This window comes from Phocoena phocoena, chromosome 17 (assembly GCF_963924675.1).
Source record: "Phocoena phocoena chromosome 17, mPhoPho1.1, whole genome shotgun sequence".
NCBI lineage: Eukaryota > Metazoa > Chordata > Mammalia > Artiodactyla > Phocoenidae > Phocoena > Phocoena phocoena.
The window spans coordinates 53,499,663-53,519,168 of NC_089235.1; the positions used below are offsets into that span (position 1 = coordinate 53,499,663).

The 19,506-nt window shown below is 39.1% G+C and overlaps 1 protein-coding gene across 3 annotated transcripts in view; it reads right to left on the bottom strand.

Annotated features, from left to right (window-relative positions):
- The window catches only part of SYBU (syntabulin), a 113,577-nt gene that overhangs the window by 35,328 nt on the left and 58,743 nt on the right, over window positions 1-19,506 (bottom strand). Inside the window, exons 4-5 of one of the 3 annotated variants that reach the window (XM_065895052.1) lie at window positions 13,230-13,427; window positions 10,314-10,373 (exon numbers count right to left, since the gene is read on the bottom strand). In XM_065895052.1, coding sequence (XP_065751124.1) covers window positions 10,314-10,373; window positions 13,230-13,427 — 258 coding nt within the window. Of the gene's footprint in view, window positions 1-1,298; window positions 1,436-10,313; window positions 10,374-13,229; window positions 13,428-19,506 lie in introns of those variants that run through there. The other 2 variants (XM_065895053.1, XM_065895054.1) reach the window with 2 other exon arrangements.

The window sequence follows — 19,506 nt, forward strand, 5'->3', positions numbered from 1 at the left end:
AACTTTGGAGAAAGTGTCATCGACATTGTTTCCCGGTCTCCAAAACCATGATCACTACAGAGTTCATCATGCACCTTTATTTGTCTGCTGCCCCTTTGATGGGTGGAAATTATATTTATAAAATATTAAGGCAATGACCTAGAGCTCGACCTCAGTGACAAAGTCAGAGCCAGAGGAGCCACCAGTAGGTTCACATCCTCAAAGGGTGGTACCTTTTCACCATTTGGGGCAATTAAAATTGAGCCATGACTAACAGTTAGAAGAGATGACATTACACTGGTTGTCCTTTGCATGAATGGTCAGTCATGAGTACAGAAAATAAGAGACATTTACAGTCTAGTGTAATACTCTGTGCTCCCTCTTTTATACGATTAAAAATGAATCTCTCTTTATACCAATACAGGACATGTTCTGCTTTTTGTTTAGAGCCGCTAGATGCCAGCTACCTTCTGTGGACAGCCTGAAAATCTAATTTTACACAATTTTAAAGTTATTGAACTAGACTTAGTGTTACCATACACACAGTCTTTTGTTTCCACTAATTAATTTTAACACCACAGGCATTAATCATTTGCCCAGCAAATGAAAATTGCATTAAGATGACTCATGTGTTTTACAACATTGCAAACCCAACCCTTATGCTCTTGGAATGTACAGTAAAGAGGAAGTATTAGAGCAAATCAGTTAATAAAAAGAAAATTCTTCCACATCCCAATTCCATAGTCATGAAGAGTTTTAGAATTTCTACTGGATGCTACATGAGAAAAGTAAATTAAAACTGGTTAGAGAGATGGTCTCCGAATAATTTCCATGGTGAACTGGCAGATATGAGCACATGAGCGAGATCTCTCTTGACAATAAGCACATCAAGTTTCAGTCTACACAGAGGCCCACTGCAAACTCTGTGCGGTGCCAATTAGCATTAACTGTGGCTGTGCTCATCTATTCCCATAGCACGTCGCTGGGTAAGGCCAAGCTCTGCATTTACAAATGCAGCATGCAATGCTCAGAGTTAGAAGAGCATTCTAAAATGTAATCGTCCATGGTCAATCTTTTTCCCTTTGGCTTCGAATGGCAGACTCACAAATGACAAGGGGTATTTAAAACAATATATGTGTGTATTTTTAAAAGTTTAGATCCAGATTCTGCATTCAGAATATCTGGAAGGCGAGTGGAAAATTTGTTTTTAGACTACACTTTTAGCCTACCACAACTAACTTGACACACACATATACACAAAGAGCATACGCTCTGGGATCCAATATAATTATTTACTTACTGTGACTAATATGACTTACTTAGAAGGTAAGCTCCGTAGACTTTCATGGCAAACACTGCCTCTGCAAACAGCCTCCCACCACAGGCTGGGCTGTCTTGTGCAGAAATACAGTGTGTGGAGCTCAGCTCATCTCTCCGTGGAGTACAGTCTCAGAGTGGGGTATCCATGGAGACCGAGCCTCCTACTTGTGCAGGGCAAGGAAGTTACTCCGCTGGGCACCATAGCAACAGGAGGCAGAGGGGAGGTTGGCCAATCAGGGAAGAGCACAGGAGCTTCTCCCTGGTGACTGCAGCATTTCAAATGAAACCATCGCCCTCATGAATGAACACAAAGCATTTAAGGAAACATCAAATTGTCAAACAGAAGTAAATGCGTACACAACAGTAAGGCTAATCCTTTGACAATTATGGAGCAACACTGTGAGTCTTTCTACAATGATTAAATCCCAAAGATCAAGGAAGAAATTACATCCAAACCCCACACAGTCCTACATTTAATGGCAAGCATGTGATGCTTTGAGGAAAATACTTGGTGTACTTCATGAATTCCAGCTATTTAAATATGCAAGGCACTTCACAGTGCTTCCCAGGAGACAGGAACAGGAGACATCCATTGTTCTGATGGGGGAGAATGGAGTCGAGCGCTCCCTAGGACAACTGTTGGCGTAGCGCTTCCAAACAGGAGTTTGCTTAGAGTAATAAGCACGTTTATCAAGCTTCCGGCAAAGCCCTCCATTGTATCAGAATAATTCTAACTAAGAAGGCATCCATGATAAAATAGGGCCAATGCAGACAAGATGGTGAGTGAACATTCAAATGCCTTAAAGCTGTGCTATTTGTGAACTCTCTTCATTTCTCATTTAATCATGGTAACGATCATTTATCGAGCACATACTGTAGACTAGGCAAATACTGTAACTAGAAACACAGCTTCTTACCAGATGCAGACTCTGATCTTTGCAAAGATACAGGATGTGCATGTCTACTTCTTAGTGCTGTGCAGAATTTACTCCACGCATATACAGGCCTATCTCCTTTTATTGCGCTTTGCTTTATTGCATTTTACAGACATTGTGCTCTTTTTACAAACTGAAGGCATATGGTAACCCTGAGTTGTCAGATGATGCTTTGCATTTGATAGCATAAAGTATTTTTAGATTAAGATATGTATATTTTTTAGACATAATGCTGTTGCACATTTACTAGACTACAGTACAGTGTAAATATAATTTTTATATACTCCGGGAAACCCAAAAATTCATGTGACTCACTTTATCACAATATTCACCTTATTGCAGTGGTCTGGAACCAACCCACAGTATCTCTAAGGTAGGCCTGTACTCTGTTATATACTTAACATATTTTACGATTCTCACAGCGACCTGAGAAGGATAAGCATTCATTGTTCCTCCATATTATAAAAAAAAAGAGAAAACATTTCCTTATGTTTACAAAAGAAACTCTCCTGCCCACTGACTCCCCCTCCCCTCACTGCTGGGCAGGTGACCTGGTCCACCCTATTCAATGTCTAAATACAAGGTGAGGTACCTTCCTCCTTATATTAAAGTTGTTCCAAAGCCTCTTATTATAGAGCTGTCTCTTATAATTACCTTCTTTGAACAAAAAGTGTCATCTGAAAAAGATACGTCAGTCTGAATTGACCTCAGTCGGTGCTAGTTTGGGCCGCCTTCAGAGATCAACTGATGGGATTGTTTAAAATGAAGAAGGCCAAGAAATTCAAAACCAGATTTTGTAATTATTCCTGTCATATGACTCCTCCAACCTTTTAAGGATCAATTTAAATAGCAATAGTCAATGGTTAAGTTGTAGAGACTGAAAAACATATCCTTTGCTAACTAAACTCAGTAACTGAATAGCTTTGGGTAGTGACGGATACTTACATTGCATCTACAGGAAAACAGAAAAACCAGCTGTCCCGTGCTATCCATGGATGTGACAGCCTGCTCTTTGCCCTCCAATGTCCACCTCATTCTCCCCTTCTTCCATAATAATAGGTGCCCAGGTGACCAAGATGTCCTGGGATATAATTGGAAATGACACGTGTCACTTCTGTGCTCTGACCTTAAAATGACTGGGTATCTCCCGGTCCCTCTCCCCCTTCCTTCTGCCTGGTACAGGACAGCTGACCTGACACAGCTGCCTACCGGCCTCGGTCAACCAAACACTTATGTACTGTTTTATGAGGCAGATCAACTCCTGTCTAATTTTAACGTCTGGATTTGGGGGCCTCTTTTTACATTAACTTAACTCATACCCTCACAGTACTTGTAGGCTTGAAAACAATACCCAATAAAAGCACCAGACATGACTTCGAAACTGCTTTATATTAAACAAATTGGGCAGCAGTGAAGATAATTTGCTCTGGAAAAGATGGCTGAGTTGAAAGGTAGCTTGAACGATAAGCAAGACAATAAATTTTTTATATTAACTATGAATAACAAGATCAATGTTACTGAATTAATAAGAGTATAAATTGGTATGTTTAACTAAAAAAGTAAATTAAAAAAACCTATCGGATATTGACTATTTCATCCATCTCTAAAGGTTTACTCCAGTTAGCAAATAAAATAAAACATTTTTAATCTCATTAGGAAAATGCAGGGCCTTATATTCTGTCATATAACTGTTTCCCTACACTTTGCTATTTTCACTGCCTTCTCATTAATGTAATTGCTTCCAGTTTCATCTCTTCATAATCCGAGTTCCACAGAGCAGCCAAAAGGATCTTGAACATATACATTAAATCGTCTCTCTTAAAACCGGCCAGAGGTTCCCATTGCTCTAAAGACACAGACCTCACCTGCGACAACTCTTCTCCCTTCCTAGGTCACTGCTCTGCCCACTGCCCCCCAAACCCTCCCCAAATGTGAAGGAATATGACTAAGTTCTCAGCTCAACTGTCATCTCCCCAGACACTCCCTGCCCCATGCCCATGACTGTCTATAGCATTACCTTGTTTTCCTTGTCACTATCTGAACTTATCTTGTTTGTCTGCTTGTGTATCAGCCATCTCCCCATGTTAAAGACAGGCTCCAAAAGAACAGGCATCTTTTCCATTTTTTCCACTCCTCTATCCCGAATGCCTGGAACAGTGGTGTCAGCACAGCGTAAATGCTTAATAAACACTCGTTGAGTGAATGAATGAAAGCTGGTCAATGTATAGCCAGGATTCAAACTGAGGTTTAGCAGAAACCTTACACGTGGTGAAGTGAGGGTTGCTGTCCTTCAGACTCCTACACAGCGATCACCTTCCTGCAATGCCACACTCTAGTCTATGCATCTTGAATGTAAGCCCATTGCAGCCAGCTTCCTGAAGCTTACCTCACTTAACCATGGGCTGCATTCACGTAGCTTGCTGCTGTCCCTTGGCTGCTCTCAGATACAGGTTCAGGTGGTAGTAGACCTTAATTCATTGAATTACCCAAATGAACTTACATGACTTTTGCTCAATACGTAACTTTTGTCAATAACCCTACAGTCCACCCAAATGCCACACAACAGATTATACTGGCGAGGAAGAAAGAGAGGTCAGAGTACTTATCCCTCTGCCTCCTTTCTTGTCAGGTGCTTTGTTCCTCTACCAAAGTACATGGTTCCCTCACATGTAGCCTGGGAATTCTCTCCCTCTGGGTCCTGGGTATCTCGACCTTCCTCTGGCCTCTTCAGGATGGGGGAAGGGCTCCAAGCCATTACCATCACCATACTTGTTGGATTTCCTTAATCAGGCCCATTCCTGTGTATGCAGTCTCTTCAATAAACTCTTCTCAATCAAGACAAAAAAAAAAAAAGCCCAACCTAAAGAATGTATCTGCATGATTTATAACTCTTAGTTTATAGGTTTGTGTGTAAAAGAGGTTTCCAGGTTTATTTCTCTTATGCTGGTAGTTGATAAATATCTTTAATGGTGGGTGTGTGGTCTGCTGGAGTGTCTGCTACGTATGAGAGACCCATAATGCTTCGTTTTCAACACATTAGAGAACTTAGCATCTGGCAGGCTCTCACACCGGTAGCTAGCACACTGTACATGCAATAAATCCTCGTAGACCTGGGATCTGGATGGCAGGGCCTCTGGGAAGAAGAAGATTATAATTCACTAATTCTTAGGGAAAAACCATTAGCAGACCATTTGGCACCGTTACATTGACTGGGTGCATCATCAAAAGCACAGATGGGAGAAAGGCATGAGAGTAAATATGTAAGTAATCCTGCCATAAAGATAAATACTCAGGTCTCCTCATCATATTTAAGCTTTTTTTCACTGGTCTGGTCTCTGCTGGGGGGAAGGGACAGACTATAAAATAGTTCACCATAAAACATTCTCTGCTGTATCCTGGGGGAACGTTGTTTCTCTCAGAGCGAAAGAAAGTTTCAGAGATCGATTTCTGTATCAGTGCAAAAGCTCTTGTTTAAGTTGACAAAGCCTAATGATCTTTGTTTACGAAAGTATTTTTTTTTTGCGAAAAGTATTAACGACATGCAGGGCAGCACATAAAACATCGTGACAAGTACAGAAAGGACTAGTTCATGATTAAGTAGAAAATCCTGAAGGCCTTAACATTTCTTTGATGTTGACATCCTCAGGGTTTATTTTACTGACCTGCATCCAAACAGCCTCCTGTGTTTAACTTTCTGTATTTCATTGAAGTTACACTGAGGTTCACTGATTCTGTTACCAGCCACAGCTAGCATGATCTGTATATGGACTGTATCAGCTAATCTATAGGGCTCTACAGATATTTTTTAAAAATCCCTGTCTTATATCAATACATCTTTCTCAATTGTCACACTCTCCTATTAATTAGGAATAATTAAAATTATTCCTTTGAAGTCAGACCTTAGACGCAGTGCAGTAGTTAAGAGTTAGAAGCAAGACTACCCTGTTTAAAATCCATTTACAAACTGTGTGACCTTGCATGAATTAACCTCTCTATGCCGCAGTTTCTCCATCTGTAAAATACGAGAGAATGATATCACTTTCTCACACTGATATTGGGATTAAACGAGTAAAGTCCTTGGAATTTTGCCTGGGACAGTCAGGGCTCAATAAATATTAGCTAAACCAATTTTTAATCAAACTTCAGAGTCATGCAAGCCCACAATTACATTTAATATATTCTTCCAGATATCTTCAGTATCTGAAATAGACTTAAGCCTTTATTTGAGGCTGGGCTTTGCTGCTGGAAGAACTCTGATTGAAACTGTAAGCTATTAGAAAAGTACTGCCCCTTGCCAAAGAATGCAGCATGTTTCCATTTAACCAAAATCTCTTTTAGCACTAAAATTTTAATTTTTCCACTCTATGAAAACATTTCTAAAATGTTCAATATTTTCCTGCCCTCATACACATTATTTTCTGCCAACTCCACCATCACACTGACTCAGTCTGTTTCTGGAACATTAATTATTGCATTAAGTGCTACAAAACATTTAAAGCCTGAAACACTTAGAAGGCCACTATGCTTTTCAGTGGTCTTTTGTCTGCTTTTTCATATTTTCCCATCTCTTTCTTCATTGTCAAGCCAACAGCTGTCAATTAATGCTCTTTTCAGTGCCCTCCTATAGCAAACCCCCCCCCCATGTTATGTGAATTGGGAGACATGACCTGCTAGAATTTTGTTTTAAATAAACATATAAGTTCTGTGGATAGTTTTAAGGGTTTTCCTGTAAACAAAGTGCAAGGAATTTCTGATATCTATTTTAAGAGCAACAAATGACCATTCTTAACATTTACTAAGGAGTTACTTTGTGCTAGGTCCAATGCTGGGCATTTTACATTCTTTAATCTGTTTAGTTGTCACAATAACCCATTTTACAGATGCTGAATACCAAGTTTCCGGAAGATAACAAGTAGCTGAAGAGTGCACAGTTATAAAGAGGTGGTATGGAACTGTGAACCTAGTATCCTGGGCTCCTGGGTCTGGTGGTTAGAAGGTGTCCCCCCAGCCCTGCCCTCCCCCCACTTTTTTTCTGAAGAAACAAACTGGGTAAGCTGTGAGTCTCCTCTTTGTAGCTCAAATTATTATAAGAATGTATGTCCCACCCGCACCCCATCCTGTAAATTGTCTCTTTTATTTCACAGAACTAACTTTGAAGTGAAAGGGACAATGCTTGTGATAAGCACGGGAACAGCTGCAGGCTATCGGCTGTGTGTGAAAAGAGCCTCAATCTACTAAGGGAACCAGTGTTGATTAATCATTAACCCAGTTGGTGCCTTCAGAGTTTTCCAGCAAATGCCTCTGAATGTGGGAAAGCGTCTTCTTAAAGTAACCCATCCTCTGTTGTTGTGAGGTTTTTACAGTTCATCTGGCCAGGTCTCTGATTTCAAAAGCCTGGGTGGTGTCTGATGACAAGGGAATACTAACTTAGTCTGAATGCTGATGGCAGAGGTGACATCTTTCAAATGCAGATTTCAACATTTCAGTTTCTAAATGTGGGTTTCTTTTCAATTATAGTGACCCTAACCATTTGCTCCTGACCTATCTCCTTAACCGGGAGGTGTTTTTTTCTCCCTTTCACATTTTCTAAATATTTGTTTAAATTGTGTAATTCTTTCCCCAGCTCTCCCACAAGCCTTGTGTAGGAAGGATTTAGTACTTGCGTTTGTAGAACAATAACACTGGGTCTTTTTCTCCTTTGGGTTAAGATGCTCCCCAAGTAGAAAATCAAGCATTAAAGGAGGCCCAGGAATGTCATTTAATGTCCTAGCACAGAAATCCAATTAGGCCTTTCCTTTGTAGGTGACAAAAATCTCATCAGGAAAACTGACTGTGAACTACATATAGGAAGAGCACCTGGGAGAAGGAATGGTAGCACCGCAGATCCCTAAAAAAGTATTGGGATTTTATATACACACTACTATATATATAAAATAGATAACTAATAAGGACCTACTGTATAACACAGGGAACTCTACTCAATAATCTGTAATGACCTATATGGGAAAAGAATCTAAAAAAGAGTGCATATATGTGTGTGTATAACTGATTCACTCTGCTGTACAGCGGAAACTAACACAACATTGTAAATCAACTATACTCCAATAAAAATTAATTATTTAAAAAAAAAGTTCCCAGTCAGAATGCCTTCATTCCCTTCCTTTTAATCTGTACTGCAGCCCAGATTTATTGTAGTTTTCTGCCTTAAATGATAAGGTCCCTAAGAGCAGGGATGATGTTGAGGTCATCTTTGCTTATCTTTCCCATGTTCCCCCCCCACTACACATGATTGCTTGTACACTCTATTCTCAGAGAAGTATTTACTGAACACCTACCCGATGACAGACATTGTATTACACTCTGGAGATTCAGTCTTAAATGTGTGCTGGGTTGACATGAAAAAGGCAAAGCCATTATTCAACTGAACTGCAGGGGTGTTTTCTTCCGCTCTTTGGTGGTAATTTTTAATTAAATCTGCATAGGCATTAAGTGATAGAAGCCAAAATGACAGAAGGCTCACTGCCTCCAAGAAGTTCCAACACGAGTCCTGCTTGGAGGAAAGCAGGGCTTTCATGCTGGGCGCGTGCCACAGTACCCTGCTGGAGAGGTGCTGGCGTGCCCAGCTCACCTTTCAGAGCCCTCCCTGGCATCCTGTGACACAGTTCTCTTCTCCTTCTGCATTAGATACTCAGTAAATATTATTAGCTCTTTATCTGAATGACCAAAGGGGCATTTCTATAACTCCCTTCTGAGATGAACAGCAGTTTCCAGAATCTAGAACAACGGACCTAAAATAAAACGAGCCCAGGTTAATGTTAAAGGGCCCTTGAGCATCTGTATAAGAGACACTAATTGCTTGCTATTTTAATAAACTGGTATTGGTCCTAATGAGTCGATTTATTTTTAAAAAGTAGAGCACACATCAAGAGCGGAAGATGAGTTTAGGCTGAGGGGAGATGGTCACCTGGGGACAGAGGAGGTGGAACATTTTAACCGGAGAGCAGTATCTTCTTGTGGTTTAACAGATTATGTCTCTGCATTTTATAATTTTTGGAGTCACCCAGGGGCCTCGGTTCCAGGATTTCCTCTCTTCCTATTTATGAGAATGATGGATTTATTCTGCTGAAAGTTCAGAGAACTATAGGTCACGGTGCAGATTGTTCTAAATACAAAGAGCTTACTGTCCAGAATTGGGGCCCAGTCAAAAGCTCGAGCAATGGTTTTTAGTGATGACATTAGGAATTTCAGGCAACTAAGAAATAACCTTTAGGGACCCCTGTGACCTTGATAAAATGCAAATAAATCAAAAAATCACGAGGTCAGCACTGCTTAGGTGATACGTTTGCCTCTGAGCAATTAAATCAGAAGCGGTTGACAAAGGCCTTGTTTCAGGCTCTGCCTCTGGGCAAGGGTCATTAAACTAGGAGTCATAAATCCTAATAGAGGAGACCCATGAAACCTCAGAAATAGTATGTGATATTTTGTGTGTGTTTTTCTGGAGTGTGGGTCTGTGGCCTTCACTATTCTCAAATGATCCATTATCAAAACAGCATGAAGAACAACTCTTGTTTTCTTTCCTGCCTTCTTCCCTCCCTCCCCCCTCCTTTTTATTCTTTTTGTCTGCGTGTTCTTCATGAAAGCATAAGGCTTAAACATTCTCAGCAAGACAAGCAGTTGATCTTTAGCAAGTGAGTATCTTCTGTAGGAACCAGATTTGCTGAGGGAGGATTCTGTACATACACATAGGGTTTTAAATCTTTCGTTAAGATATGATTATTCTTATCATGACTATTGAAAAAAGGAAGGGCAAGGATAATCTTAACCGCCATTTAAACTTAGGTAGTTCTTGCTGCACCACACTTTTCTCTTTTTTCACTGTTTCTTTGTATTGTCACCACCGTAAAATGTTTTTGGAATGGGGCCAGGGGGTGGAGGGGTGGTGAATAACAAAAATGAAATAATTTCAGGCTGCATTCAAGTCCTACAATACCTTCACAATAAAAATCTACTTTTTCTTCACAATCCATGAAGCGGACATTCTTTCCTGCAGCATTTCATACTCTCAATCCCATAGCCTACCTTTGCTGTTGAGGTCAACCAATGTTGATTGTGCCCTCGATACACACCGGCCCCTGTGTGCTAGGAATACAAAAAGAGGATGACAGGGCTTCTGCTCTTAAACTCACATCCTGTATGCTACAGAAGCAGACTCCATTGGTGACTGCTCCCAGGTTAAAAGAAAATTGAGAACATTTCTCAAAGGAAGATATACAAATAGCCAATAAGCACATGAAAAGATGCTCATCATCGGGCTTCCCTGGTGGCGCAGTGGTTGAGAGTCCGCCTGCCGATGCAGGGGACATGGGTTCGTGCCCCGGTCCGGGAGGATCCCACATGCCTCGGAGCGGCTGGGCCCGTGAGCCATGGCTGCTGAGCCTGTGTGTCCGGAGCCTGTGCTCTGCAACAGGAAAGGCCACAACAGTGAGAGGCCTGCGTACCGCAAAAAAAAAAAAAAAAAAAAAAAATGCCCATCATCTTTAGCCACCAGGGAAACGTAAATCAAAAGCACAATGAAATACCACTTCACACTCACTCGAGTGGGTATAATCAAAAAGATAGACAATAACAACTGTTGGTAAAGATGTGGAGAAACTGAAACCCTTATACATTGCTGGTGGTTTGTAAAGTGGTGCAGCCATTTGGGAATACAGTTCGGCAATTCCTCAAAGGGTTAAACATAGAGTTGTCATATGATTCAGCAATTTCATTCCTAGGTATATGCCCAAGAGAACTGAAAGCATGCACAAAAACCTGTATATGGATGTCCATGGCACCATTATTCATGATAGCCCCAAAGTGGAAACAATCTAAATGTCCATCAACTGTGAATGGATTGTGGTCTGTCACCACACTAAGGCAAGATGTTAACAATAGGGGAAACTGGAAGTAGTGGTAGTGAGGGGGGATATAAGAACTCTGTTGCTGTCTGCTCAATTTTTCTGTAAACCCAAAATTGCTCCAAAAAAAGTCTATTTTAAAATGTGGTATATCCATACAATAGAATAGTATTGAGCCATAAAAAGAATGAAGTACTAATACATGAACCTTGAAAACATTATGCTAAGTGAAAGAAGCCTAACACAAAAGGCCACATATTGTATGATTCCTTTATATGAGATGTCCAGAACAGGCAAATCAGACAGAGGGTAGGTTGGTAGTTGCCAAGGACTGGAAGAAAGGAAAAGCAGGCAGTGACTGCTAATGGGTGTGAGGCTTCTTTTGGGGGAGATTAAAATGTCCTGAAATTGGACAGTAGTGATGTTTGTATGATCTTTTTTCTTTTTTTTTTTTTTTGCGGTATGCGGGCCTCTCACTGTTGTGGCCTCTCCCGTTGTGGAGCACAGGCTCCGGACGCGCAGGCTCAGCGGCCATGGCCCACGGGCCCAGCTGCTCCGCAGCATGTGGGATCTTCCTGGACTGGGGCATGAACCCGTGTCCCCTGCATCAGCAGGCGGACTCTCAACCACTGTGCCACCAGGGAAGCCCTGTATGATCTTTTGAATATGCTAAATACCACTGAAATGTACACTTTAAGAGGGTGAATTTTATGGTATATCAATTATTTCTTAATTAAAAAAAGGAGAACTGAGCTGGGGGAGGGAGGAAGACAGTTCTGGTTCTTGAGTACACAAGGTAATGGTTTATTTCTTGGCTATAATTACAGGACACTCTTCAATTCATTGTCTCTGTCTTAAATATTGGGGGTACCCAACACCTTTTTTACAATGTCCATCTTTCTCTTTTATGTGCTGTCTTCTCCATTGTGTACCATTCTCTTTCTTATTTATATTTTTCCGAAGCAAAGGACTGTTAACAAATTCATCATGACTAACATTTACCAGGAACTATTAGGAAACAGGGGATTTCTTCTTCATACAGTTTAAGTTTTGCTCTCAGACTAAACAACATTCTCTTTGGTTGACCAAAAGCAAGACGAAGAATAATCCATTAAGATATGCTATGCATGTCAATTATTCAGGAAGAAGAAAAGCAGAGAGAGATGGAAGAGGACACAGGACCTTCCAATGGAAGCGTACACAGGACCAACCTTTGGCTCCATTGAAATAAAGCCATCTATAGCTCCTTGCCACAATCATGATATCACCCAACAAAAATTAGAAGACAAATGTAAGGAATGGGGCTCATGCGAGCCATTAATCTGTCTTTTCAGGCTCATTAATATGTATAGTACAACTGGTGATACTGAAGAAAATAATGCAATATGCCAATACTCAGGCCCTTTTATTTTCAAGTTATAACTTTAATTTCACTAAAACTATATTTGTTCATATACTGTACATATTTCTGAGATGGAAAATATTTATTTATATATTGCAAGTTCTGAGAACTGACCTTTTCTGATGTTCATGGCATCTCATTCACTGTAATAAAAATCTCCATTTCACCTCATAGCTTTTACTATTTTGTAATTATTGAACATTCTATGTATATATTGATATATAGCATCATATTCATATTTAAATCTTTAAAAGCAAATAAAATAACTAGGTCAGCAAGTATGCCCAGCCCTACAGATATGCATCAAGATAACCTGTTCTTTTCACAATTTGTGCACACTTTAAATGGTACCAAGTAATTTCTTAGTATAATTTATGCTAGACTTAATTATATAGTTTAAGTGGCTGTTAGACCACTCAGTTAACATTTCTTCAAATTTCCTCCCTTTTTTACATGTCTTTATAACGGACACATATGTCACTATGCATTCTCAATTATTAACAACTAGTACAGAAAATATTCCACTCTATGCTCTACCTCTCTTACTTAAAAAAAAAAAAAAAAGATGTTTCTGGGTGCTAGGTACAGCATTAGTGTTCCCTACCTTGATATGCAGGTGTTTCATTTCAAATTTCATTTGAAATCCCTCTAGTCATATTGCCCCAATAAGAACATGAAGAGTTTACGTACACTCACCTGGCTTTACAAGGCCTGACTTTGGTTCCTTCTTATGTCGAGCTGACTGGATGCTTCCCTCACCAACCATTCCAACTGTGCATTTCTTTCTGATAAAGTCTTCATCACTTCCAGGGCAAAAGCCAACAGGGCTGCTGCCAGCATCCGAGGGCGTTTTCACGGGAGATACTGACTGACTACTAGGACAGCCTGTGTCATCTGGAAGACAAGAATCAATGAGTGTTTAATGAAGAGGGAGGAAATCAATGATGGCAAAGGGAGGGTAGGCAGTGAGCCATGCCCACACGCGCTCACACACGTACTCTGCTCAAGAGGCCCAGGTTGACTCCTGTGGGTGACTTGCCTTTTATTTTCCATATTCTGGCCAATCGTGTGAACAAAGGAAATATCAGCTATTATAAAACATATTTTAAGGCAAAACCTTACAAGATTTTGCATCACAAATATTTCTGTAACATTCTTGTTGTCAAAACCTAAATTAGTTTGTTTTGACCCTTGAGGCAGTATACTTTTGGGTCACAATCATCCATAAATTTTTGATGGGATAGGTAAATAAAACGTTTGCCAGAGCAATTCAGGATTATTAATATGAAGTCTTCGGGGTTGTCGGTGTTAGGAAAAAGTTACTTGAATATTATTGACCACACCCAGTTTTTGATTACTGGGCCCATCAAGTGGTTAACAGAGTTTGATAGAGGCAAGAGCTGGCTTTAGGAGTTCAAGGAAGCAGAAGGCAGTGATCCTGTTTTATTATAAAAACACACTCAACCCAAAATGCATCAGTCAGATATATTGCTGCTTGGGGTAAATGGGTAAAATAAAAATGATATTCAAATTAAAAATATTCCCTTAACTTTCAAGTTATATATTACTACCATGGTCATTACTATAAGTTAATATGCATGATATGAAGTGACCTGTGTAGATGCTTATTAAGCAAACAGGAAAGTCGCATTGCTGACTCCTATAAATGCTTTCCATATCTATTAAATATTTATAATGGTTGGTTAATTCATTTATGCTGTGGTGAGAACTGTATGGGAATTTAAAGCCAATCAACATTACTTAACAGTATGTCTACTCAAACTAATCAGTTAGTGGTAAATCTTCACTGCTAAATAATTCTTTATTACATGGAAATATTTTGATGTCAGTTATTTTAGTAACTAAGTGGGCAAAAGAATGAATAAGGACATTTAGTACTAATAACTTTTAGGACTCTTACACTTTTATAAATATTAAAGGAACTAAAATAATTTGCCATCTATCAAAGGCTATCTTAAAACTTCATAGCTTGAATGAAGACAGAAACAGAAGTAGTTCTGAATAAAATATACTGGTTGCCTGAATTAAGATGACTAGAATCCATCTAAAAAGTAATTGCCTTTGCTTCATTTTTGGCCTTTATTTCAATTTTTATTATGAAATATCTAAGTTCTTAGAACAAAGTGAACTTGGCACTAGTAAAATGATGTATTTCTCTTGTATCTTTTTTGACTTTTGGACATATTAGTCTATATAGACCTCAATGGTCTGTTTCTGGAAGTAAATGGTTTTTAGTGCACGGTTTATACCTTCTGTCTTTGTTGCTCTTTTAAATGTGCTATGTTCTTCCTGAACTGAAGAGACTTTGTCCCTGAATCACGGTGATGAGACTCCTCTTGGTCACTACTGCTCAGCTATTTCGCTATTGTCCCTGGCTTTCTCCTACATTTGCATGTCCCATGCTTCAATCCAAAGAAATCTGAGTGCAAAGTTGCTCATTACTTAGATTCCAGCACTTTTAAAAGGTTCAACAGGTCTGCACACGGCCTTGGGAGAACCTGGTTCCTGATTCCTATCCCAAAGCAGAGAAGCTCAAATGATTGAGGTCTAATCATCCAAAATTACCTATTGTCTTTAAAAGTATTTCCCTATGAGTCAGTTCCATAAATTACTTCTTTTAAAAGAGAGATGGCCCAAATTAACAAAGATCCATGCTTCAGATTCTCTACCCTAAAAGGTAATTTTTCTTGAGAACGCTCAGACTCAAAGGGACAAAATTAAACAATTTCCAGTATTGAGAAACACCGTCGAAATTGTAATTTAAGTAAACAGAAAATGAATGTGTTTAGTTTGGTTCTACTATCATTTTGCCAGAGTTAATAAGAAGGAATGTGGATATGCCATGTTTTCAGTACTAGTCATTTCAAGGATTAAGTACTAGGGTCTGATTAAAAATTGGAGACTGAAGTGATTCAGAATGGTGGCAGTTTAGGGAACACAGTAGCAATTTTTCACCTGGCATGTATGCCTCACCTGTCATCAATATTTACAGCCAATAACTCCAGGGGCAAGGACTGAGGAGATGAATACCTAAATAAATCTTTAACTTCAGGTACCTCGTACAGCAATTTGAATCATTACCTAGTAAACAAGTGTTCATTTATCACCTCTTAACTGTCTGGTACTGCACTTCACATTGTGGGGGAAACGAGAGGGATATGAGACATCGTCTTTCATTAAACAAATATGTATCAAGTCCTGGCACTGAACCAGCCACAGGCACTGTACCCAGCCCCCATACTGATGGAGCTTATAAGTAAGTAAAAGGGGTTGGTAAATATCACTTCCAGCACATAGTTCCTGTAAGCTGCTAAGTCTGTTAAGGCAAATCCATACCTAAGAAAAACTGAGTTATCAGAGAAGCTTGGGGCATTTGCCTGTTTTGTCTAATGGGACCAACACTAACAAAGGAATCTGGTTTTGGAAAGGGCAGGGCCATTAATTTTCCTACTACAGAGACCACACTTTAAGTTATGCAAAGTAAGCCCCAAGCAAAAGCGACAGAGCTTCAGTACCAGAGAGTCATCTGGTCACCTGTGGCACCTGAGGTATTTTCCTCTGTGCAGCACTGAAGAAGTGGTTATTTTTTCAAAAAGTCTTGTTTAGGGCCCCTTCCCTCCTCCCCCTTCCCCTTCCCTCCTCTTCCTCCTTTTTAACTTCATGATCAGAGCTGGAAGCAGACCACCAGTCCAGATGAAGATAATATTCCTTTCCAAAATGCACTGCAAAATATTCTTAGTTCACATTTACTCCAAGATTCTAAGAATAGGGAGCCAAGTTGATGTTCTTTGCTTGTTCATGTCTAATCTTATTATGTGCCAAACTACATGTGGATCCAGCACATATTAAAGAGATTTATTTATTAAACCTGCTTCAGTGAAGCACTTTGTGTGTGCCCTCTGTTCTTTGCTGCTACCTTGACTGTTGAATTTGGCTTATAGAATTATAGCTTTTATTAGTTATGTTAGTATAAAGAAATTATCAATGAGAAAAACTTCTAATATGACACCATGAAGAAACTGTTTCTGGGCAGGAAACGGCAGAAATCCTGAATGATTTACCCAGAAAAGTGTGGGTTGTTTCAGATTTCCAGAATGGAGAAAAGTAAGAACATTTCAGCCTGGTTTTAGCATAAGGGAAGCTTTCCTCCAAGGCTTTAGGAAGAGAGTGTAGGAGACTCTCAATTCTACTGGAGAGAAATGGGTTTTTCTTTTAAAACACACTTAAACACGCACCCACACCAGCTCTAACATAGTTGAGTTTTTACATTTCTTTCTCACTATTCATGGTTAAGTATAACTTCATTAAAAAAAATATACACGCAATAGGACCATTTTCCATGTTTTACACAGTGTGATCCATTTGGGATGGATTCATACGAGATGATTTCCTTCCAGGATCAACAATTTAAAATCCCATTTACTTGGGTCTGGGATGGCCCCTGGTGGATCTCAGGTAAAAGTGACCCACGTCAAGGCCACGTCTAAATGATCACCATCTGCACTGAAGGAGACTAATTTACATGCCCTGTTTTGTTTATACTGAGGAATAAGTTCTTCCGCTGATTTGTTCTTGTTTATTTGCTTTGAATACGTCAACCCACAGGATTAAGGATAACTGAAGAATATTTACAGATCCAGGAACCTCCAGAAGTTGTGGCCCACCTCAAGTGCTGTAAGAAATATAATACTGACTAGTTTCCAAATTGGTTTTAAGGGAAAAAAATTTTAATGTCTATAAAGACAGATGATAGAAGCAGACATCTAATATAATTTTGCAGTCTGGAGGTTGTTAAAAAATGATTTTTAATCTACTTTCCTCTCCCTTTACATTACAAGCTTTTTGAGAATACAGGATCTAGTTAATAATTGTAAAATGATTATACTTATAGTTCTGAAAAAAGTGTGTATAAGTATCTTTTAAGATAATTTGTATCTTATTCTAAATGGACTAAAGAAACTTGCTAAATTAAAGAAAATCTGTTGGGTTGTTAAAATTTTAACAGATTTTTAAATTATAAAAGTAATAATCTTTAATGCAGAAGATGTAGAGTACAGAAAAGTACAAAGAAGTAAAAAAAAAGGGGGGGGGGATAATATTTTCCTATAATTGTACTGCCCAGAAAAAATATTTAACTATTTGGCATACATCTTACTGATTTTTTATACATAGGATTTACTTGCTTGCTTGCTCTTTGTTTTGTTAAAATCTCAACATACATTATAGTTTCATCACTCTGTTATCGAAAATTTCTCCCTGGAATTTCTCAGGCTAGAAAGAAAGAAGCTATTAAGACTAACAGTAGCCAACGCAAAGGGGCCCCACTGGCCAAAGATGGAATAATTTGAGCATCAAAAAGAATAATAAATGCAAATGACTGATAATCATTGGATATACTTTAAAGGTCTATGAGTTCATAGTGATACAAAATAAAACTAAAAAAAGAAAGGCCCTTTCAATTCCCCCAAAATCCCAACCCACTGGAAATCTTTGGAAGTGACCCAGGGGCCAATTCTTTATATTGAAATTTGGCAATTAAAAGGAAAGAAAGAATTAACATATATCCTGATTGTAGAAAATGTTACTGGACAAACTGTATTTCAGGATAACTTAAATCACTCATTGATATTGGAAAGTTCTCCCTTACAGAAGCATTCTGGTTAATGAAAGTAGATGGAATAGCAGAAAATTACTACAGTTGACCCTTGAACAACATGCGGGTTAGGGGTGCTAACCTCCACGCAGTCGAAAACCCACGTGTAACTTAGCAGTGGCCCACCACATATGTGGTTCTATACCCAAGGATTCAACAAACAGTGGATCATGTAGGACTGTAGTATATCTCCATTTAAAAAAATCTGAGTATAAATGGGCCCACACACTTCAAACGCATGTTGTTCAAGGGTCAACTGTATTTTGCAATCATTTATAATGAAATACTTGATTTAGGCAACAAACATAATGGATGAAACCATCAGACAAAAGGCTGGTGGGCAGTCTGCAGTAGAGGGATCAAGCCTTACCCATTTGTACCAATTGAGTATTCTTAGCATAGCTGACAGTGGGGTAACAGACATTATATACCTTCTGATGGGATGTGAGATGAAGCACACAGCATTCTCCACATTCTTGCCACAAAAAAACTGTCCCTGAATCTAATCAAGCCTTAAAACTAATGTCCACCTTATAAAATAGATGGAGAACAGTAATGGGTTAAATCAGGGGTTGGCAAACTGCAGCCTGCAGGCCAAATCCTCTCAGCTGCCTGCTTCTGTAAATCAAATGTTATTGGAACACAGCCCAATACTTTACATAGTGTCAACTGTGGCTTTCAAGCACAAAGGTGAATAATTACAACAGAGATCATCTGGCCAGCAAAGCTGAAAATATTTCCTAGCTGGTCCTTTTCAGAAATAGTTTGCTGGCCTCTGGGTTAAATGATACCATGAGGAAGAAAACAGGCACTTTTGAGACAAGTAGGGCTAGTAGTTTCAGTGTTCTCTAGCGTACCAAGGAATTATGCTAAATTCCTTGTTAAATCATGTTAGTAATGAAAATGGCACTGTGATTATGTAAGAAAATGTCCATTTTTTTTAAGAAAGCATGCTGAGGTATCTAGATAGACATGAAATAACATGATGTCTGGATATATGCTTTAAAATGCTTCAGCAAAGTAAAAGAGAGAAGAGAAAAAGGGATAGATGTCGCAAATATGACAGCATCTTGCTATTAATCTGGATAAAGTGCACAAGCAGCTTATTGGTGTCCATTGTGGTATTATCTCTTCTTTGGGTATGTTTTTAAGTGTCAAAATGTTTTACTTAATTTCTCAAAAACATTATTTTAAATAAGTAACTATTTAAAATAGGAACACAGTGTTTCTAAAAATCAATTCCTTCTTGTAGGGTATTTTAGGATGTTTCCAATTTTCTATCATTGAAATTGCTTTAAC